At 42.7% G+C, this 23,927-nt stretch overlaps 1 protein-coding gene across 1 annotated transcript in view; it reads left to right on the top strand.

Annotated features, from left to right (window-relative positions):
- The first annotated feature begins 7,196 nt into the window (after nucleotides 1-7,196).
- LOC137289750 (unhealthy ribosome biogenesis protein 2 homolog) overlaps nucleotides 7,197-23,927 on the top strand; it is a 34,957-nt gene continuing 18,226 nt past the window's right edge. Inside the window, exons 1-16 of the mRNA XM_067820873.1 lie at nucleotides 7,197-7,232; nucleotides 8,623-8,773; nucleotides 9,335-9,455; nucleotides 10,011-10,148; nucleotides 10,555-10,689; nucleotides 11,492-11,634; nucleotides 15,210-15,333; nucleotides 15,647-15,735; nucleotides 16,886-17,125; nucleotides 17,563-17,671; nucleotides 18,165-18,325; nucleotides 19,673-19,785; nucleotides 20,649-20,812; nucleotides 22,045-22,275; nucleotides 22,952-23,104; nucleotides 23,531-23,682. Of these exons, the coding sequence (XP_067676974.1) occupies nucleotides 7,217-7,232; nucleotides 8,623-8,773; nucleotides 9,335-9,455; nucleotides 10,011-10,148; nucleotides 10,555-10,689; nucleotides 11,492-11,634; nucleotides 15,210-15,333; nucleotides 15,647-15,735; nucleotides 16,886-17,125; nucleotides 17,563-17,671; nucleotides 18,165-18,325; nucleotides 19,673-19,785; nucleotides 20,649-20,812; nucleotides 22,045-22,275; nucleotides 22,952-23,104; nucleotides 23,531-23,682 (2,240 nt within the window). The 5' untranslated portion in view covers nucleotides 7,197-7,216. The remainder of the gene's footprint in view (nucleotides 7,233-8,622; nucleotides 8,774-9,334; nucleotides 9,456-10,010; nucleotides 10,149-10,554; nucleotides 10,690-11,491; nucleotides 11,635-15,209; nucleotides 15,334-15,646; nucleotides 15,736-16,885; nucleotides 17,126-17,562; nucleotides 17,672-18,164; nucleotides 18,326-19,672; nucleotides 19,786-20,648; nucleotides 20,813-22,044; nucleotides 22,276-22,951; nucleotides 23,105-23,530; nucleotides 23,683-23,927) is intronic.

Raw genomic sequence — 23,927 nt, forward strand, 5'->3', positions numbered from 1 at the left:
GAAATGGGCTTCACACATTGTACCCACGTGGGGAATCGAACTCGGACCTCGGCGTGACGAAAGAGACCGCTTTAACCACTAGGCTACACCAACGCCCAACGCTCTGGTATTTACGTCGGTTCATAAGTCATAAACCAGATTTCTTGTCTCTCGGTACATACATGTATAGTATAACCACATTTTCTCAGTAAAGTACAGATTCGAGTATTTTTCGAATCTCATCTGGGATTCGAAGCCACGCACTCAGAGTCAGGCACATAATCGCCAACACACAGTGTCAGCCGCCTATCCCACTCAGCCACCGCGACTGATGGGGAAGTACAACCATTATTGTATTGACTGGTCACTGATTATAGATTATAGATTATAGTGAGGGTTATAACCTACGTTAAACCAGTAAAGTAATTTTAGGGAAATAGGTAAAGTTACGTCCATGCATTGCTTTTGGGAGTGTTTTATTAGCATAACGTATTAACCGACCTAGGGCAATTATTTCTTTTTCAAACAATAAAACTGTACTTGATTACATAATGCCATCTGAAAGTGCAATCCCAAATATGACACATGTTGCGTTTGACCACTTTCTAAATGGCGTTGTGTAATCATAGCTTTCGGCCATGGGAGGCGTACCAATTTACGCTTATCAGAGGGGTACACTAATTACTCAGTCTCAGACTATCAGTTCTCCGACCATCAGTTCTCCGACCATCAGTTCTCCGACTTCCATTGCTGTGGAAGTGGCTGAGTGGGCTAGGCGGCTGACTTTGTATTCTGGCGATTAGGTGCCTAACTCTGAGGGTGTGGGTTCGAATCCTGGAGGGGGCTGAACCAAAAATATTCCAGAATTTGTCCTTTACTAATGAATTTTAATGCCAAATGTGACATATGTTATAAAATTGTAATTATTTTGCTAATCTCCATCATGCCCAGGCGGTTTAAGCCGTCTATTCACCCTCACTGCAGTAGTTGTTCAAATACCTCCAAAACTCTGGCAGCCATAAATACACTAGATCAGTCCAGTAGAATCAATTAGACACATGTAATTAGTGTCAATTGTTCGTTTGTGTCTAAGTTATGGCTGTCCAAGTTTTGATAGACAACCTTTAAATAACGTGAGCACTGGTACCGCCTCGTAAAGGTGCTGAACCTACACCTATCACGGTATTTACATGGCAATCGCTACTGTTTTGACAGTCAGTGATTAGACACTGCGGTGTTAGAGTACACGACATCACCTACAACATCGTATGACCAACATCTGTCGCGAACCACATCACGATCGTGTACCACATTTCTATACATTTAATGTCTTTGTCATGGACATATAGTATTTACGCAATCACACGTTGAGAGGACTTCTTACACGGGAGCTATGAAAGAGTAACCTTGAGAATTCATACACAATAGCGTGCACAGCTTTAGACATTTAATGAAGCTCAAATATACCGAAACTACCTGCACAAGCACTTTGTTGCCTATTTTTCAATGCTTCAAAATTTTATATCTGCTATAATTTTAGACAATATTGGCCAAGTGACAAAGGCTCAACTCATCGCGCATTGTTACCCTTGTTTCCTGTTTAACGCTGCACGATTCCTGTTTCATGGGGGGCGGTAGGGTAGCCTAGGTTTTGAAGCGTTCGCTGGTCAAGCCGAAGACTCGAGTTCGATTCCGGTCACTTCTGATTTATGATGACCTTTCGTGCACATTAGATTCTGAATCAGACAATCCAGTGAGTAATTTTGTAAGACAGAGGTCAAATACGATAAAACAAAAACGCGAAACAAGTCACTGAGTATGAAGCGTGCGATGGCCACGAGGAAACATCGCTTAGGGTAGCCTAGTGATTAAAGCGTTCGCTCATCACGATGAAGACCCGTGTTCGATTACCCACATTTATGCAATGTGTGACGCCCATTTCTTGTGTTCTCTGTCATGATGGTAACATGATCACTTATTCGGAAATGTCGCGTTTTCTCAAGCAAGGAAAACTGTTGATATCCACGTAAATTCTCGCCTTTATCGGAGTCGCCTTCATTTAGACTTAGCGCCTCTATAATCTTTATTTGTTCGCGGGTTTTTTCGCCTCTGCAATGATCAGCTCCTGCATCTGGACCAGACAAGTGACTGACATCATGAGCAAGCATCAGTGCCGTCGTTGGGACGCATTGAACTTGACACCTAGATCGATGCACTTGCGATTTATAGAAAGTATATTTTTTGTTGTGGTTTTTCAATCATTATCGACCTCCTTTTCGGTTTGGTCGGCATTAGCATGATTAGCCCCCTAGACATGATTAGTGATTAGTATTTTACCCCGCTGTCATCATCATCCCTTGTCTTCCTCAACATCACCATACCAAGTCTTGACAATAAAGGTCATTATCATAACTACATATAGGTATTCCACCGGGTTAGAATATATCTTACGGAGTCCATGCTTGTAAAAGGCGACTAACGGGATCAGGTAGTCAGGTTCGCTGACTTGTTTGACACATGTCATCGTATCCCAGTGGCCTAGATCGATGCTCACTATTATTTACATTTGACAGGATTATTTACAGACCACCACCATAAATCTGGAATATTGCTGAGTGCGTCGTAAAACTAAACTCACTCACTCACTCACCAGTTATTCCATAGCACGTGACGTTTCATAACAAAGCCCGCATGTGACTTCAATAAATCCTGCATATCACAGGGCCCGAGATGTTACCCTTAGGCCCGAAATGTGCATAATATTAACTTGATTTTCACCAGCGTGGGTTATATCCAGCGTATCACCAGCTGTACTGACCACATGACGAACTTGTGCCTTGGACAACGATCAAGTGTGTTTGTACAGTACATGATCTTATCATGACCAGCTGATTGAATATCGATCAGGTCAGACCTACATACGGCGACCCGTGGTGGCGTTAACCCTTTCTCTTCTTGGAACTTTGACCGAAGTACAGAACACAGCCTGTAGCGGCATCATGTAGGCGTGTATGTAGTGAGTGAGTTTAGTTTCCCGCCGCACTCAGCATTAATATTCCAGCAATACGGCGGCAGTCAGTAAATATTTGAACCTGGACTAGACAGCTGTACGAGCATCGGTCTACGCTACTGGAATACGATGACATGTGTCAAACAAGCCAGCAAGCCTTACCACCCGATCCCATTAGTACTCTTTTACGACAAGCATGGCTTGCTGAAGATCACATGTACCCTGGATCTTCGTGGTTTAGGTGTGTATGTAATAAACAAACTAGCTGCGACATATGGGAGTCTTCTTACCAAACATGCACCGACATATGGGAGTCTGCTTACAAAACATGCAGCGACATATGGGAGTCTTCTTACCAAACATGCACCGGCATATGGGAGTCTGCTTACAAAACATGCAGCGACATATGGGAGTCTCTTACCAAACATGCAATGACATATGGGAGTCGTCTTACCAAACATGCAGCGACATATGGGAGTCTGCTTACAAAACATGCAGGGTCATGTCAGAGTCTTCTTACCAAACATGCAGTGACACATGGGAGTCTTCTTACCAAACATGCAGCGACATATGGGAGTCTTCTTACAAAACATGCAGCGACATATGGGAGTCTTCTTGCCAAACATGCAGCGTCATATGGGAGCCTTCTTCTCAAACATGCAGGATTACATGAGGGATCTAAGATGGGTGTTGGGCATCTCAGAACCTAGTTAGAAAGATGGTATTGTACAAACAGAACAGTTTGTATATATAGTGGACTCCCTCCAAGAGCGATTTCGCTCAGGATTGGTGAAAAATGTCGCTCGTCACCCCGGAGACCGGGTTCAATTACCCATATGGAACAATATCTTCAGCCCATCTCTGATGTCCTCCCGTTGTGATATTGCTGGCATATTGCTAAAAGCGGCGTAAGACCACACCTACTCACTCCAAGCATTGCCTGCTGAGGACAAATTCTAAACCGAATCTTGAAGGGTGTAGAGCTTTGGGTGAGTCATCATGAAGTACAATACAACGACAACACAAACGTACACTGATGTGTGCCGTGCATAAAACAAGTTTTACTGGGATATGTTAATGTCTGACATTTCAGAATACCATCTTAACAACACAAGTTTTATATAATCACGTATGAAAGCACCTGACCCCGCTAACACACTGCACGCACAAGGCCGAAGAACCTAGCTCAGTCACGTGACGTTCAGAGCAACTGAAAGATGACACTGTGCGAATTTCAGAGTTATTTTAATGTTGTTATGCGTGCAAGGTCAAGGTCAAGAACACTTATATCACTCCCTGCATATTACGTGACTTAAGTTGCGTAACAAGTAAATGAGGACAAGTTCCCATTTGCAAAATCGATGTTTCCATCTATGAATGTGAGCACTAGTGCACATTGCAGAACACAAGTGAGTGAGTGAGTGAGTGAGTGAGTGAGTGAGTGAGACCAACAGTGGTGTTCGTCGTGCTGGGCTAATCTGGCATAAGAACCCATGACCTAAGTCCAGAACGTCCACGGGACGCAGCGAATCCTGACGTCTTTGTCGACTTGTGCTACCAGAAGTCGATGTACGGTGCTGTTGGACTTACTTGTGCATACATTTACTTTGTCTTACGTCAGAGATCATACAACAAAGCACATAATCTCTGCTTACAGTAATTTTACAGAACCCGTGAAGCGCAGGTAAAGAATTGGCCTCCAGCAACCCATAATTGTTGTAAAAGACGACTTTCGGGATCGGGTGGTAGGCTCGCTGACTTGGTTGACACTTGTCATCGTATCCCAACTGTTGTGATCACCGGGTTGTCCGGTCCAGTCTCGATTTTTTACAGACCGTTGCCACATAGCTGGAATATTGCAAACAAACAGAAAGTAACAAACAACTAAACAAGCCAGGGCGGCTTCCCGAGAAATACCTGATTCTGCCTTTACATGGGAAATGAGTCTGGTGTGTTTGTGTACACACAGTATTATGTTGGATCAGCCCTTCATCATAATCTCCTTAACAGCAGCTTATGTTAGATAAAACATCCTTCGGTGACTTTAGATACTATTAACAATGGTTTGCAGAACAGCTGGTACACGGCCTTGACACTCGGTTAACGAGCCCTTGAGAGTATTCTAATAAGATTGTTTTGAGGAAAATCTTGTTTTCATTCTAAGAACACTGTATATAAAACCGTAAAGGGATAGTGGGCTGAATGGAAAACGGGCGAACGCTAAGGAAAGGCTGGAGTCTGGCTGTCTTTGTGGAACAAAAACTGCTGACAAAAACGCAAAGCACTTTCATAACATTTATACGTTACTGTGCAATTATTACAACGAGTTACGGAAACAGTTACACGTGCATTACCTGCATGAACTAATCCAGTAAACCTGCAATATCAACACCACATAGGGATAACCACATAGCGGTAGCCACATAGGGGTAGCCTGGTGGTTAGAACGTTCAGTCGTCACGCCGAAGACCCGGATTCGACTCCCCACATGGCAACGTGTGAAATCCATTTTGGACTATTGCTAAAGGTGCCATAAAACAATACTCACTCATTCAATACCACAATGTCATTCCACGAGATTTAAGGGATTTGGGAACAACACGCAATGATTGTATCGTTCCAAAAATTAAACGGCTTTAGAAACGCATAGCATGCCCAGGCTAACACCTGCACAACGTCGGGGAATGTCTCAAGTACAAGTGGCAGGACATTTCCACTTCCAGCAGAACACCATTTCTGCACTAGTGAGACGCTACCAGAACACAAATGAGGTCATCGATCAGCCACGTTCTGGACGTCCACATGTAACAACGCTAAGAAAGGACAGATTGATACGGGTGACCCACCTTCGCCACGGGTTTCAGACTGCAGTGATGACTGCCCGAACCATCGCAGGACTTCGGTGTATCAACCCCAACACAGTTCGACAACGTTTACGTCATCATAGGATCAGACCACGACGTCCCGTCATACGACCTATCCTGACACAACGACATCGACATGCTCGCCGAATGTGGTGCCGAGAGCATGTCCGCAGAACCTTGTTTTGGTGGAGAAATATTTTACAGATGCGTCCAGGTGTCCCATAGTGATGGACATCAACGTGGAGTGGGAGAAGTACGTTATGCACATGCCGTTGTCTTGGGCGGGTAGTGGTTCCGTGATGATTTGGGATGGAATAACAGCACGCCAAAGAACTCCTTTGGTGATTGTTCAGGGCAACTTAACTGGTGTGGGCTACTGGGATCAAATTATTCGACCTGTGGCAATTCTTTTTCTACAATGTCATGGCCCTGGCTTTACATTCCAACAGGACAATGCCCGCCCTCGTACGGCAAGGGATGCTATGGATTTCTTGCAACACCACAACGTTGACTTACTGCCTTGGCCTGCAAATTCACCGGATCTCTTCCCGACGTTTACGCCGTTTTCCTCATCCGCCAGATAAAGTTCTTGACCCTGCAACAGACCTTGAGAGAATCTGGCGTGACATCCCACAAGCCTTCCTTGCACGTTTTATAGGCTCTATGCGTCGTCGATACATTAAAGTCCTCAATGCAGATGGTGGACATACCCGTTATTGAGCTTTTGACATAGTCGTTTGACCCCTGCCCCTCCTGACGTCATTATGATTGACTTTTCAGTTGAAATTTTCCCGACTTGTTATTGTCTCATGATCCCTCCATTAAGGCTTATAAAAATTATGTGCCTTTGACATTGTTGTCGTAATTATCAACTGGGATAATATTTTGACAATGCACAGTTTCTTAATGTGCCTAGTTTCCTTATTTTCACTATGCATTATTTGTTTTGCTTCTTTCTGATTGGCTGGTTCCTTCCACTCTTGCATTGTGTGCTACACATGACGTCATTTGAATGCACTGTCTGAAATAATAAAACGGTGTCATCCATTATTCATGACGTCACAAACGTTTACATGAACGTCATTCCAAAAATGTATTACAAACTTTGTAACCCTACTATATCACTACTGTACTGTTGAGTCTGCTGAGATGAAAAAGCCACAGATATTCAGGGGTTGTAGAATACCTCGAGAAATACGGTCAACTTCAAACAGTCACTCTTTTGTATCAGACATTTCAAATGTCAAACACCAGAGTACCCTACAGGACATGACAGCATTGGCAACATCCATGACGCGTTTTGAGAAAAGTGGGGAGTTCACTGATTCAGGGGAGGTAATTCTTATTGCCCACATCCTCCAATATGGCGTCCTACACAGGTACTCGGTTCGGACTGAACGTTGATATAAATGCAGGCACACGGTTTCAGTATATTGATTACACACTCTGTTCATATTTTTGCAACTTTCGCGCTTGTCCACAGGGAAGGTTTGACAGGAGTTATTTCACTGAAGCGGCAGAAAAACAGGACATAAGAGAACGACCACACAAAAGCCGAGGCCCACGTGGTCTTGGCACACTGCATGATAATTTTAAAGAAGAGTCTTGTTTGAACTAGCTGATTATACGTACATGCCGTGTATTTCTAGATGATGACATGATGATGTCAAATTTATGTTGATAAAATTGTTAAAATGTTGTGTACGTAATATGTTACACGGCGGAATTGAGTATGGTATTTTGACTATTTTTTATCACAAGGTGAACATGCAGAAGCAGCCTGGTAAGAGTTCTGTCCGTACCCCCCACCCCCCATCAAACACCAAAATTACGAAGTGACATGAATACCTCACTCGACATATACATTCAGTAAACTAGAACAGATATAAGAACAAGCAACAAACTTATTTCAGCGTTTGGAATATTACTCGGGGGGGCATATTTATGCCGAAGGGGTCGTTGTCGGCAGAGGTACTACAGAAATGTACCCCAGCTACAACGCATTTTCTTTGGCTTGGGTACATTTGTGTTGTACCTGTGCTGACAACGACCCCTTCAGCCATGTTTACTGTGTGAAAAGAGATGGGTGCCGCAGAACTCTTTCCTCGGCCTTACTCACTGTGGGTGTTGTGAGAGGGCCAGCTTCAAAGTGCCTCTCAAATAAGTTGGCATATGAGAATTGTGAATGACTGTTTGCTGTAAAATTCTTGAGAGCATACCAGTGTTCAAAATTAAGCATATAAGACAACTTGTGAAATATTAGTGGTATCCAAATTCATACAATAAAGGATCAAAATGAAATGACTTCCTTTGATTTGTCACTGCATGTGCTGATGCATTGGATGAATCATGCTGTGGATATTCAGAGTATGGCTCCCAAGTAACTTACGTTTGTTAAGAGCTAGGCATACTGGCATCTGTCCATTTGGTAAGCTGTCAACACTGGCGTAAAATGTCAGTCACATTTGTGGCTTTTTTATGTTTATTATCAGCTCTCCAATCTAGCATGTTGTCTGAAATGGATTTCTTCTGTCCCGATGAGTGCTGGTTTAGACAGCTTCCACTATAAATGGATCTGTTGATAAGAACATGTGACTTAATCAGTTGAACTTGAAGAGCTGCTTATTGATATATATCTCAGAGATCAAGATTGAGATCAATAATCATCAGCTATCTATGGTTATTGATAATCATCGGTGAAAAAGGCCAGAAATGTCTGAAAGATACCATTTCACATCACTAAGGCAGGAAACAAAATGTGATTTTCAGGTTTGTTCAACAAGATCAAAGACAAGACCTGCAGACTTCAGGACCGACTGAAACTGGTTCACTTTGCCTGGTGTTCCAACCTAGTCTACATCCCCAACAAGCATTCTGTCCTCATCGACGTGGTAGCAGGGCTCATCGTCAACAGGAAGAAGTAAGATGCATGTCAGTCATTTCTGAAGATATACTGATAGTATCAAGCTACATGTATATTAAGAAGCATGAATGGCCTTCTAAAGATCCATCCACCATGGCTGGAATATTGCTGAGTGCAGCTTAAAACTAAACTCCCTGTCTCTAAGGATCCGGATTGGATTTGCCGTTCAGCAACCCTTTCCTTGTCTCTAGAGGTGATTGACAGGAACCAGTGGTCAGATTCTCTGACTTGGCTGACAAAGTTCCTTGTGTGCCTAATGTGCTCCTATTGTTGATCACTGAACTGTCTGGTCCAGACTTGATTATTTACAGGCTGCTGCCATATAGCTGGAATATTGCTGAGTGTGGCATTAAAAAACACACCAAACAAACAAAACATATTATCTCAATGCATATGTTGAATATTCATTAATTCTGTAGGATGGTGGCAAGTGGGTGAAGTAAGAAAAGGATCATCAATGTGACATTTAACTGAGATGACATCACGAAGCTATGTGTTGATGTAATTCCATAAATTAACTGAAGTTGACAAGTTTTCACACTGTATTTTCTGCTCCAGGTACCAGATCACAGATGATGATGTTGCATGTGTGTGGCAGTGCCTGTTCAACATCCTGCAGAGCCGTGGGTGTTCAGAGGAAGGGGGACACAACATCCTGGTTAAACCATCGCTAGGGCAGGTGAGAATCCCCCATGATGATTCTGCCTGGGAATTGTTTTGGCATCAGCCAAGGTTTATCTCGAAAAACCTTAGCAATGGTCTCCTCCTGGATGAAAGCAGTGATTATAAGGGCACTGTCTTTGGTAACCACTATCTCAGAGACATTGGTACTGAGGATGTTTCCAGTTTGGTTCCTTAGTCGTGGTGCAGCAGTTGACAGTTCCAGCTAGGAGATAATTACTCACCCATAATCATGCAGACTCTTAGACATCAGGCTCCTGTTCCATAACCACAGACAGAAAGTCCATGTTCCCCTGTTTTGCAAGGTAAAACACCACATGAGTGGTAATCACACAGACTCTGAGTTGATCAGGTCCTGCTACCATAATTCCCTCAGGATCAGTGCCCTCAGCCAGAAGGTGAAAGCTGCTCTGGAGATCTCAGGAGATGCAGCAGGTGACAATAGTGTATTATGTACTCAGGATGAGTATAAAATAACAATTGTATCATAAAAATTACATTCTTGTATTACCTTTCCTTTGTTCTGAATCAGTTTGAACCTCCCTCCATCCAGGTGATTGTAGATGCCCTCCAACGTTGTGTGCTGCATCATGGTGACAGGCAGCTGATGAGAAATGTTGTGGGGAGCTGTCACGTCATCATCACCTCCAAGCACCTGTCACACATCCTCACAGCCAAGTATGACACCCTGGTAGGTAAAGGGTACCTCATTTTCTCTGAAAGTGACACACCAGATATAACTCAAATGCTGTTCAAAGTGTTGTCTTATTAACTCTGGGGTAACCACTACTTATTAACCCTGGAGTTAATAAGTGTCCAGACTGGAACAAGGTGCTACCCATGATGATCTGTGTTAAAATTTCATCTCCAACAGCCAAAGCTTTTTGTAAGATGAGACAAGGATAATCAGGTGATCCGCTTCTCGCTTACTTGGTTCACACATCACATCATATGTCAGTTATAAATAATCCTGGTGTTAATCACTGGATTGTCTGGTTGAGATTCAATTATTTACGGACTGCCATCATGTTGCTGGAATATTGTTTGCAGCATTAAACAGCAAACCATTGTGTGCAATAAGTCCATTTGTTGTCCAGGCCAGCCTCTTGTGCAGTGTGAGCCAACTATGTGTAATGGAGGATTATGATGACATCACCACACTGTATTCCATCCTGGAGCATGTCATACGAGCATATACCACAGCCCAGACCGCTCACCACAATCACAGACAGGTGAGTCTACACCCTGTATTGCATCCTGGCACATGTCATACCACAGCCCAGACTGCTCACCACAATCACAGACAAGTGAGTCTGCACCCTGTATTACATCCTGGTGCATGTCATACAAGCGTATACCACAGCCCAGACTGCTCACCACAATCACAGACAAGTGAGTCTACACCCTGTATTACGTCCTGGTGCATGTCATACAAGCGTATACCACAGCCCAGACTGCTCACCACAATCACAGACAAGTGAGTCTGCACCCTGTATTACATCCTGGTGCATGTCATACAAGCGTATACCACAGCCCAGACTGCTCACCACAAACATCCATCAACACAACCAGAAACAGGTCCTTGAAGAAAAAGTATTACTAAAGATAGCCTCATTTACCATGTACCTTGAGTCTGGCTGGAGACCCCAAAGCATGTCAGTCGGCATACTAATTGTGTATCATGGTCAGGAGGTCAGGATTCATGTGTATTGTTTGTTTGGCTCAAACGCTGACTGATGAATTGCAGTATAACTTGAAAACGTGTAAGCATAAAATGGTCAATGAAACACTGATCATAATCAAGACATAATCAACATTCCATTGAGCATTTTATGTTTATTTGTTTTTGAGTTAGATAGCAATTCATTGGTCTGATTTTGAGTCCAACGGACTGTACATTCAGAGCTCTGACTCTAGTCTATGCTTTACTCAGTCACAGTGTTTTGTTTTAAACAAGAAATTTGCCATCTGCATTTACTTGGTTTAGGTATTCACTGTGTTAAATCAAGGCAATCTCCCATTCTATCGTTGTAGGTACTGCAGACTACAATTGACAAATTGTTGGTTCCTGTGATGCTGTTTTGCTATCAAGAAACAAGTTGCCTTGGTGATGACAACTCCACCAAATCCCTACAAGAAGACTTATACCTGTGTCTATTTGCAGCTCTCTTCAACAGGTATTGTCTGCATGGTCAATGTTACCAGTAACACTATCTCTGAATCCTCGATAATCTCCAGGGTATACGTTTTGATAACTCTCCACTATACCCTGGATGCATCTACAGCTTGGCTTTATGATTTTATTATCTCCCTTGGCCAGGTTTTTATCCAATCAGGTGGATACGCTTGGAAGTTGAGGGTACCAATCATAATTCACTCTCACTTTTTGAATTATTTAACCAATTAAACTTTGCAACACAGTTGATGCAGATGTACCTGAAACAGGTTGATTGGATTCTTGCATATAAATTTTGAAACTTTCAGACCTGTTAGTTTGTCTGCTTGATTTGCCCCCAAAATCTGAGTCACAGTGAGAACAAACCTACGCGGCTGTGACCACTTTCTTTGATGACACTGGCAGTTATAACAGTGGCTTAGCTGATTGGCTACTGTGTGAATGTGGATCCAGCCAAGGGAGGTAATAAAATTATAGATACATCCAAGGTATAGTGGAGAGTTATCGGAATGTATTCCATGGAGATAAATGATGATGCTAGCTCTGTAGCTGCAGATAGTCTCACTGAAACTAAGGTTGGATACAAGTGCAAAATATCCTCCCTGCTTGACAATGTCAGTGCTTGAATGCTAGTCAACTAATATCTTTTGAATAGGACTGTGATGATACAAGATTTATCATGCTATTGACATCTGAATACAATGTGTATCATGCCAAAGAGTTGTGGATACAATGTGTACAAAGCTAGATATGTCCAGATGCAATGTGCATCATGCCTGAGAGGTAAGAATACAACATGTAGAACACTAATGAGGGACGGATAAGACAGATTTTCTTTATCCTGATTTGTGCTTATTATGCTTTTCTCCTCCTCCTTTGCGATGATAGTGGAACACTTGAAATCCCTTGAAGTTCCCTCCTAATTGAAGCACTCACCCACCGTAAGCCTCCTTTTCCTGCCAATATGGTCACACATCCAACCTTACCTCACTCCCTCGTTCATCGCTTGACAGGGACGGTGGGAGGCACTTTGGGTCATATTACAGCGATAAGTTTTAGCTTATGTTTCAGTCCTGTAAACTAAATTGTGTCGTATTCGGATTTTGGATTGTAATTATTATCATCATGATGTAAAATTATTGTCATTTTGACATATAAATTTTCCTGTTTTTTTTTTTTTAACATGTTTCCTTCAACTTAGGCTTGGTCTTAGTTGATCAAATCGTGCTCCCTGTGTAAGGTAGGGCTGTCAGCAGTTGATCCTTCATGCCAGCCTATTTGTCCTTTCACTGTTCGCCGTGAACTTTGTAAGAATTTGTCTGGTTTAGAATTTGCATTATATTTATGTACTTTTCAAAGGTGTTTTAAGGACAAACAATGTAGACTCTGTCAAGTCATGTCTAATAAATCGGTTGATTCTGCATCTAGTAACCGTATGTTGATCACAGAAGACATTCCTGATTTTAGTGATCAGCCAGACATATCCCAGGTCATGGTTGAGAGTGCCAGAATCAGGATCATCTCAACAAAAGACAGTGAAGTTATGTCTTCGACTACTAGGTCAGCGCTGAAACTACACCCTACATCTTCTACGTCGTCCTTCAGCAATGAAATTGTCCCCGACGAATGTCACATCTACAACAAACATCCACCAGTACTTCCTGAGGTACAGATAATCAGCACTCCTGATCAACATTCAGCATCCGCTAGACCTTCAACTACGTCAACAACAGCACTGCAGACATCAGAGAGTCTACTTTCTATGCAGCCATTTACATCATCTACACTTAGCACCTCAGATGCTTCTGCTGCTGCATACACTGCAGTCACTGGACACCGGCCTCTTCATGCATCGCAGTCAATGGACACCGGCCTCTTCATGCACCACAGTCACTGGACACCGGCCTCTTCATGCACCGCAGTCACTGGACACCGGCCTCTTCATGCATCGCAGTCACTGGACACCGGCCTCTTCATGTACTGCAGTCACTGGACACCGGCCTCTTCATGCACCGCAGTCACTGGACACCGGCCTCTTCATGCACCGCAGTCACTGGACACCGGCCTCTTCATGTACTGCAGTCACTGGACACCGGCCTCTTCATGCATCGCAGTCACTGGACACCGGCCTTTTCATGCACAGCAGTCACTGGACACCGGCCTCTTCATGCATCGCAGTCACTGGACACCGGCCTCTTCATGTACTGCAGTCACTGGACACCGGCCTCTTCATGCACCACAGTCACTGGACACCGGCCTCTTCATGCACCGCCGTCACTGGACACCGGCCTCTTCATGCACCGTCGTCACTGAACACCGGCCTCTTCATGCACCGCCGTCACTGGACACCGGCCTCTTCATGCACAGCAGTCACTGGACACCGGCCTCTTCATGCACCAAAGTCACTGGACACCGGCCTCTTCATGCACCAAAGTCACTGGACACCAGCCCCTTTATGCAACAGTTCACCACCCATATCATAAAGCTGATGGATCACTGTTCAGAAGAGGAATGGAGACGCCAGTCACCAGCTACAACTACAGTCACCCTAGATGACCGTTCATCAGCTGCATTAGGTCCGTCAGATGAAGAGGAGGCATCGCATGCATCAAATCATCACCGTCGGCTGTACCATTGCATTGCAATATGGATGAACCTCCTTCCATTGACTCCTCGAATGCTCGCACTAGCGGGTTTAGAGAGGCTGCCGAGGACTGAGTGTATTGTACATCTCAGTGGTGTGGAATTACTATGTCCGACTCGTCCGACTCGGGAAAAAATTGACACTGACAAGTCAGTTTTTACAAGTTAGTCGTCCGCGGACAAGTAAATACCGAATCTCATTCATTCGTTCCATTAAAATACAGTGTGCCAAAAATTAATGTCCTAGATCAAATTCATTCATCAGTCCCCTCCCGCACTCGTTCTGACGGTCACGAATATTAGTGTTGTAATAAATTGTGAATGTCAACTCTTCTCTGGTTGGCTGGATTTCATAACTTCCTGGGAATTCCTTGGTAGAGAACCAGTCAAATCAATTGTTACTATAAGGCACAGTCGCGTTGACAAAATCGTGGAAGTGATCCCTCGGCTATTTCTGAGAATTCGATACGATGCAGCATTACGATTGGCTGAAAGTTATATCCCTGATTAATATTCATGAGCTCATTCGCGAACATTTGTCAAACTTCCGCTGTCAGGGAAGCGAATGTTGTATGAAAAATGGACAAGTTTGTAATACGATCAACACCTGGTCACAGAGAACAAACCCTGAGTCGATCAAGTGAGGAAGCTGGCTCTAGTAAAAGAAAATCTAAATCTAAATGATCTTCTTCAGTTAGAAGAGAACTTCAAGGGATTTCAAGTGTTCCACTGTCTTTGCATAGAGTGAGGAGGTAAGCATAATAGGCAGGCGTCAGGATAAGTATGAGAGATCAATTTTATTCAGAAAATTACATTTATCTGTTATCAAGAATTGGCTACATGTACAAAAAAATACCTGTGCGTATGCAAGACTTGTACAGTAGGACTTACAATATTATGAGTACAGGTGTCTGTTGTCAATATTACTTTCAGCTCTCACAGAGAAATGTACCGCAGATATCTCAATGCTGGCAAGGGAGGCGATAAAACTGGTAGTGAAGGTTGCAGACCACTAGAAAATCTGTTTGGCACATTGAGAAACCTGTTGAATGGCAAGGTAATGTTTTTGTTTCACCTGCTGTGAATAATACTCCAGCATGACAGACCATCATAATCATACATAATACCAATCCCAATTTATCATGTATTAGTGTTTTAATTTCTGCTAAAGTGTGTCTATGAAATATATTAAAATGTTGCTGCCCTTCATGTACGATGTTTTGATCATATTATGTCTTTCAGGTTAATTTAACCTATTCTGTGGCATGCAAGATACCTGAAAAATTACAAAACTGCTTTTGCTTTTAACCTTCAGCCAGCATATTTTTTGTAGAATACAAAACAGAACTTACATTTGAAGATCATTTCAGACTGGAGACAAGCTGGTGAAGGTGTCCTGTGACTGGACAGCGGTGGTGTTCAGCTTCCTGCCGAGGTTCCTGGGAGCCTTCCTTAATGTGTGAGTAGTCCGGTACTTGGCAGAAAGGGGTCAGTCATGTCCCTGCACAGGGTGGAGGGAGGGAATCAGTCAGGTCCCTGAACCTTTGGTAACTTCAGGTTGTCTTACCCTGATAATGATGGACACTTATTCAAGTGATTTGACAGAGGGGGGTCATGTCCCACGTCCTAGGGGAAATTGGATCACTCAGGTCTCTAGACCCATGGGAAGGGGGAATCAGTCAGGTCTCTAGACCCGGGGAAGGGAGATCAGTCTGGTCTGGACCCAGTTGAAGGGGAGTTCAGTCTGGTCTGGACCCAGGGGAAGGCAGGGATCATTCAGGTCTCTGGACCCAGAGGAAGGGAGATCAGTCTGGTCTCTGACTTAAAGCTGACTAGCCCACGTGATGATAGACTGTTTCTCCTGACTCACACATGGAGCAGAGACTAACTGATCTAATCTGATGGGACACATGTGAAGGTCTGTGTTAGAGGTAGTTTTCAGGAACTCGTGCTTGTCGTAGAACCGACTGAGGAGATTGGGTTTTCAGGTTCGCTGACTTGATTAGTGCATAAGGTATTCATCATATCTTAAATGGTATCAGATATCATGTCCCCAGCAAGCAGTATTGGTCAGTGACAGGGTGACAGTGGATCTTGGTGACTTGCTTGTGTCATCATACCACTGCTGCTCTAAGAATTGTCCAAACGGGATTATTTAGAAACCTTTTGAGTTTAACATTCTTGCTCTTGCATGACCCAGTCTATAAACCGGTGTCCTCATGCAGCTGTTTCTCACTCAGTCTTTATTTCAATACTGACAGACCTTAGACCTCTTTCTCACTGAAGTAGTAAATCCAGCAACTTGTTGAAAGAGTAAGTTTCAATGTTTCTTTTGATTTTATACCTGACCCCAAATTTCCAAAATGTTGAGTCAAATTGTCTTGAATGTAGTTATTAATAGAAGTGATTCTTCATAGTTGCGAAAAGCATTTGAGCAATTGTATGAGTCAGAATAAATATATAAATGTTATTTTTTTCCCAAAATACTATTCTTTTTCCCAAAGGTTATGGTGATTCTTAGTGTGACAACCCTACAATAGTTTGATCAAAATGAAATTCAGCAACTCAAAACCTGAACCTATAGTGATGTAGTTGTCGTTATCTTCCAGCCATGACAAGACCCTGTGTCAGAAGATGCTGCAGCATCTCTGCAATCTTATTGGTTTAGATGGAGATGGTGCTGCCCCCTCTAGGACGCTGGAGACACTGCAGGTGATGAGGACTGTCTCTGCCATGTTGAAGCAAGTGAAGGATGCTGATGTCTACAACGTTGCCAAGGACAACGAGACAGGGGGAAGTCAGCTGAAGTTCTACAGGAAGCTGGCCGAGATCCTCCTTGCCATTCCAGTGTAAGTGGGGACAGTTCACACTACCCGGGATGGTGGTGTAGTGGAGGGGTCTTCTCATCTGGCTGAAGATCAGGGTTCAATTCATAGCTGTGTAATGAATGTGCAGTGAAAGTCTGGTTTGAGAATGTCTTCAGCAACTCATTCGATTCGTAAAAGGCAACACATCATTCGTTTCCCAGTTGCGTATATTAAGGCTCATTCTGTTGATCACTGGATTGTCTGTTCCAGATTAGCTTGTTTACATAGTGCTGCCATATAGCTGTAATATTGCTGAATTCAGTGTAAATCAACAATTGGTGACTCAGGTTGGAAAAGCTGATCTAAATGAGCATCTGGTATCCTAATTCCTCATGCCTTTTATAACTTCCCAGTGTTGTATTGAGCTTAAACACTTTTGGTAATCTCTGCGTTCATTAATGTGACAATATGCCTTCTAGGGAGGATGCCTGGTATGAGACGGCCTTGACCTTGCTGCAGATGAATCATGGGATACTTGAGCCAAAGATGTCTCATCTGCTCACACATGGTTGGCTGACAGTTACACAGGTAGGTGACCAGCATGTGGGGGAGGCGATGGGGGTGGAGGGAGACTCTTAAAGCTGGCTATCCCACATGATGATAGAGACTTACTCCTGACTCACACATGGAGCAGAGACTAACTGATCTAATCTGATGGGACACAGTGGATGATGGAATATTTGAAACATGACAAATTGGTAGACACCATGTCACCATGTGAAAGTGAATTAGTCTTCAGCAATCCATGCTTGTCATTAAACTGACTGCCACCCTTCAGCAATTCATGCTTGTCTTTAAACTGAGCGTCACCCTTCAGCAATCCATGCTTGTCATTAAACTGAGTGCCACCCTTCAGCAATCCATGCTTGTCACAAAACTGAGTGTCACCCTTCAGCAATCCATGCTTGTCATAAAACTGAGTGTCACTCTTCAGCAATCCATGCTTGTCATAAAACAAGTAAGAGTATGGGACCTGCTGGTCAAATGTGAAGCTTGAATCTTTGTTTATCCTCCTTGACAGACGTCTAGCAGCTCCCAGTTGGGCAACTTCCTGTCTGAGCTGTTCAGCACCTACTTCAAACTGAGGCAGATGCCCAAGCTTGTCACATACATAACATCTGCCATATTTGACAGCAGCCACAAGCTCAGCAGCCTCCCCTGTCCAAGAGTCTTCATAGATAGGCAAGTATGGCATTGTACAGCAGAAAATGGGTACCCGGTGGGATATGTCATATAACTGTTAACCTAACTTCCAGCGCCCCCAGGCACCTGTGGTTATCAGGGGTTACAATGTGTTAACGCCTTGAGTACGAGTGTGGACATTATAAATAAGTAGAGTCATTGTTAAGTATGACATAGCCGCAGTATATAGCTTTAAGAAGCTCTGCAACATTTCCGTTATACCTCAATGAAGTCAGTAGAGTCATTGTTAAGTATGACATAGCTGCAGGATATAGCTTTAAGAAGCTCTGCAACACTTCCGTTATACCTCAGTGAGGTCAGAATCAATTTTTAGGCAATATTATTCCTCAGCTCAGTTTTACAAAGTAATCTAAGATTTTTGTTCAAAGTATTGGAATATTAACGTAAATGTCAGATTGATAAAATACAGTCTTTAAATTGAAACTGCTACTCATCGCTCATTCCTGAAAGGTAATGAAGCAAGTAGAGAATAGGATTGACAATACAAATGTAATTTAATGCTGGAACATTGCCTATAGCAGCACAAGGAGACTCTCTTATGTCCTGCATGTTAACAAACACTTGTAGAGCTGTGCTTCCGAGTGTCAGTCTGCGACACTGTTTCAAAAATGTTCAAAACATGCCCAGAATATGCAATTATATGATTTAGCCCCTGAAAATCAACTAGTTTCCTTTCACAACCTCAATTCTGAAATAATCAGGTGTGATCTTCCCAGGTGATGATAGACATTTCTCCTGACTGACACATGGAGCAGAGACTAACTGATCTAATCTGATGGGATTTCTACCTGAAGAAACTTTCTGTTTATAGACATCATATATAGACAGGACAAACGAAGGCCACCACTGAAAAACAAGTGCAGTGATTTCAAATCTAATGCTTCAACACTCCTCAAAATCATAGTCAGTTGTGCTAACAATAATGTAAAGCACAGCTCCAAACCTTCAAATACTTCATGATTTTATTGGCGTATTAGTGCCTTTTTAAGGTAATGTGAGAGTTAGTACAAACAGAAATGTGGCAAGTTGCATTTATGCTGCTGAACAGGGGGTTGTAATTGTAAAGCAGTGCTAAGTATTGACTGTTTCTGGATAAAACCCACTGTAGAGATCATTTTAGTGAAGAACTTGAGGTTCTTAAAATTAGGTTGTTTTTAAGAAACATTTCAGAATTGTTTTTTATTCAACAGCAGGTGTCCCAAAGTAATTACACAACTAGCCAAACTGGTTTCTTATTGGACCAGATTGCATAAGAGATTCATAGTCTTTGTACATGTGATAATGCCCGTAATACCATGTGTAATAACACTACAGTGTGTGTTGAAGGTTCCAGGACCTGGTTCAGGGGCTGCCACAGACCACAGTGGTTGCCATCTGGGGGAAGCTGGTCGAGGAAATGAAGACCCGATACATCGAACCCCTCGTGGATAAGTCAGAAGGTGAAGTTGGCTTGATACGATACTCTTAATGAAATGCTGGAATCATTGTCATTGATGCTAACTGTGCTGTCATAAATACCTGGATTCATTTGCTTGTTTAGAGGGTGATGGCATCGTGTGTACGTCTGTTGTTGACAACTTCGCTCAGTAATTTTGTCAGTGTGGAATGAACAGATGTATTCATATTTTAAAACTCATTTTTGATCAGTGTAAAAATCTTTTCAATCTCTCCCAAAATGCACATCAAAGAAAAGAGTTAGTAATCAATGATAACCTTCAATGGGTCTTCACAAAGCCCAAAACTACCTGTCTCCCAGGTGATGTGAACTCAGTTTCCTGACTCACCAGTGGAGGATCTGATCTAATGAGGCTGATGGGGACAGGGACATGCATGGCAGAGTTGGTGCTGACTGTATTGACCACTAATGGCAAACAAGGATAAGTTGAGCACAGACCTTACAATTGACCCGTATTAGCATGTTTGAGTGCCGCTCACTGGGACTTGCCGTTGTGAGCAAAGCGGCCTCATGTTGTCTGGGACCATATGAGAATATTAGGAGCAAGGCGTGTGCAGCAACATGTAGAGTCAATTTCATCGTCATGCACTGCACGTGCAGTAGCCTACATCTGGACCTTTCACAAACCAAATGGGTTTGCTCATTACTGTGCACTGCCAACTTCTCATATTTTCTGCACCAGACCAACTTATTTTTGTTTGCCAGTAGTTTGTCTGGTGCTGGTTGAATGTCAAGACATCCTTGTTGTATACTAAATTCTGTTCATTAAAGTATTTTGTTATTTGCTAGAGAAATATTGTCTGTCTCTTGAAATGGTTTGTGTAAATGGTGTGTTGTTCAAATCAGATGTGGGATTGCCCAGCAAGTTGCGGTGTGTGGCAACAGTACTCCGGCTGTACCTTGGAGGTGTCAAGATGGCTGACTACACCATCACTGAGGTGACTGCCCGTACAGCCCACCAACTGATGTCCCAGACAGAGAGTGAAATCCTCCAGCCTCTCTATGACCTGGTCAGTGTACAAGTATGCCTCTCACTAGTCAGTTAGGCTGTAATGATGCATCGAATCGTCAATTGATTGCAATTGTTGGGTGTCCGATAGTATTTAATCGATGGTAGAAACAAAAAATTGTTGAGGCATAGATAGTATGTGTGACTATGGGATCGTATAGGAATTGACCTGTGTTGATAAGTGCACGGCACAAAATACAAGAAATATCAGATTTTTTCACTTTTATTTAGAGTTATCTGTCGCTGTTACCTTCAGACATTCATGGTGGCAAACAATGCATGCAACCAAGAGTTTGAAATTGTGAATAACAAGAAGTTTAACTTCAAACTGTTTATATGATCTGGGTTTCAAGTTTCTTGGGAGTTACTAAAAGAGACTAAATCTACTGGAACTATTTGGGAAATGACTTGAAATGAGGCCATTCAAAGGAATTGCAATAGTTGGTTGCAATAAACCATTGCTATTGCAATGGTTGATTCCCCGGCAATAGTCACCCATACTATCAGTGTCCTTGTTATGAAGAGCAACTGAACTGATGGGCTGATCAAATTCACTGTCTCATTTGAATTCATATAGTGACACCTATTTTGTATGTATCTATGCTCATGATGTTGGTCACTGGATTGTCTGGGATCATTTCCAGAAATTCATTTGAGTGAAATCCTCAGCCTCTATATAACTTGGTCAGTCAACAGTTATGCCTCGCCGCTTGTGGAACTCTAGAGAACATCTGATAGAATACTTGTCCATAAGAATCTGTATGCTTGTCTTGAAGGGTGACATTTATGGAGAAATCACTTGCGGACTTAGCTGATTTTGTATCATTGTAGGCTGATCGTTTAGCCTTGTGGTTAAAGCGTTCACCTTCTGGTGTCCCCTGCAGGGATTTTGCTGGAATTGGTTCAAGCCCATAAAACCATACTAACCCCGCTGCATGTATCAGTACTCATGATGTCAGACATTGGATTGTCTGGTCCGGACATGATTATTTTCAGAAATGCATTTGCGTAAAAACTGCTGGGCATTTAGTCAAGGCCCAGTGTTGGAGGAAATGGGATATGTAGGAGAAATGCTTCTTCATGAACCTAACTGAAGAAAGCCACCGTGCCCCATTGTTTGTTGACATCATTGTGTACCAGTTTTATTCCTATTTAAAAAATGATCTTGTTTTTTGGAGAAAAAAATCTTTGAAAATACCACATCTCACTTATTGCCATGTTTTCCTATTTCAGGGAGAACAGCTCTTAGATTCAGCTCTCTTCTTGAGTTACACATGGGGGGAGCTGAAGCTGTTGCTAGCTTTGTATGACAAGAAATACAGAGCTAGCCTCACACTCAGAACAGACGCAGTTTCCCATCAGCATGACTTTGAACTGGTTCATCCCTACTTTGCTGCAGAGAGGTGGCAGAAGATACATAAGAAAGTGAAGAAGTCACAGAATAAAGGCCTGCAGTACTTGCTGGTAAGTTGTTTCATGTACATTAATTCTATCACACAGACCGTCATTTGTTTCAAGGCAAATTGCAGACAGTGTCATCACTCGTACACTGTTACATCAATTTGATTAATGACATTTTGGACACAGGTTGCCCATCTGTCTAAAGATGGTTTGGTGTGCCGAGTTGTCTGAAAGAAAGTAATAATTGCCGAGTTGTCTGAAAGAAAGTAATAATAATGGATTTGAATCTTGACTCCCAGGTTTGTCATCACCAAATTGGTTTCACAAAAGTGAGCATCTTAGATGGTCTGAACCAGTGATATGACTGTCTGTTGAAGGTGGCTTTAAACCCAACTCTCTCCGTTTCACTCACTCGCTGACCCTTCCTCTCACTCTGTCACTCACTTTCCCCTCACTCACTGACCCCCTCACTCACCCATCCATCCACGCAGGGTGTATGTCTGCCTCCCAGATGATGTGCTATACCTGATCATGACATCACCATGGATATTTTGATCTAATGAGTCTGATGGTTGGCAATCATAGCCTAAGCAAGCTGTGGACTTACCTTGAATAAAGTGTGTTTGTGAGAAAACATACTTGCAGCAGTCCACATGGTAGTGAAAACTCTCTAACATCAGTTACTTGTGATGCAGGTGAAACGCTGAATACTTTCTCACATTCAAATGTTTTTTTCTAGGACTTGCTGAACATCCAGAAGCTGAAGGCTCTCCTGCTGTTTTCTCCAGAACAAAACAAGACAGACGAAAATGTACAGATGGCCATCAACAGGATCATCAACCTTCCAGCAGATGTCACTGATTATCATCGAAGTGCATCGTGGGACGGGCAGGTGGGTACATATTTGGTTGAGTCGTGAAGAATAAATGGTGGACTGATGATCCCGTGTGATGTTCATTTCCTTCATGACTTCACACATGGATGTCTTATCTAATATGTCTGATGGGTTTATCATCTGCAATGTTGGTTCTGTGTCTGCTATGTTGGTCGGTCAGTCAGTCTAAACTAAGCTCAGTATTATTTGTGATACTGCTAAACAGAATCTAACAAACTCTAGTAGAAAGTCACGTCAACTTTATAACAATGATACATCCATCTATGTTAAAACATACATAGTGTTACTGTCGGCATCACTGAAGCAAAGGATATATTTCTATAGCAATATTTATTAGCAAAGGTGTATCACATTGAGCACAATTATGAAATATGTGTTCACAGACATGAAATATCAGTAATAATGGGATTTTTATTTTCTCAGCCATGTAGTATAAACGGAGACAACTGTGTGGTGTCCAACTGGCAGATGCTGGTGTCCAACCTTCCAGTGTTCGCCACGGGCCTGTCAACTCAACATTGTGAGAAGATAGCCCAGTTTATAGTGGCCACAGCTGGAGACCCAAACAAGACAAGGTAATCAGTTCATACTTAAGAGTTATGTCCCTTTTGTTTTGAAGTAGTACTTTTCTGTTTAGAATTGTCCAATGTGTGGAGATATTTTTGGAAAAGTACTTTAGGGTTAAAAAGCTGTAAAATGAGAGATTGAAAAATGAATGGAAAATGTGGCATACACAATCTATTTACTTATATTTCTTGCCAATGAGCTTACTGTTCTTGCTGGTGAGAGTAATGTCCCTTGCTGGCTGGATTAGTGTCCT

The sequence above is a fragment of the Haliotis asinina genome, chromosome 1, assembly GCF_037392515.1.
Source record: "Haliotis asinina isolate JCU_RB_2024 chromosome 1, JCU_Hal_asi_v2, whole genome shotgun sequence".
Classification (NCBI taxonomy): Eukaryota; Metazoa; Mollusca; class Gastropoda; order Lepetellida; family Haliotidae; genus Haliotis; species Haliotis asinina.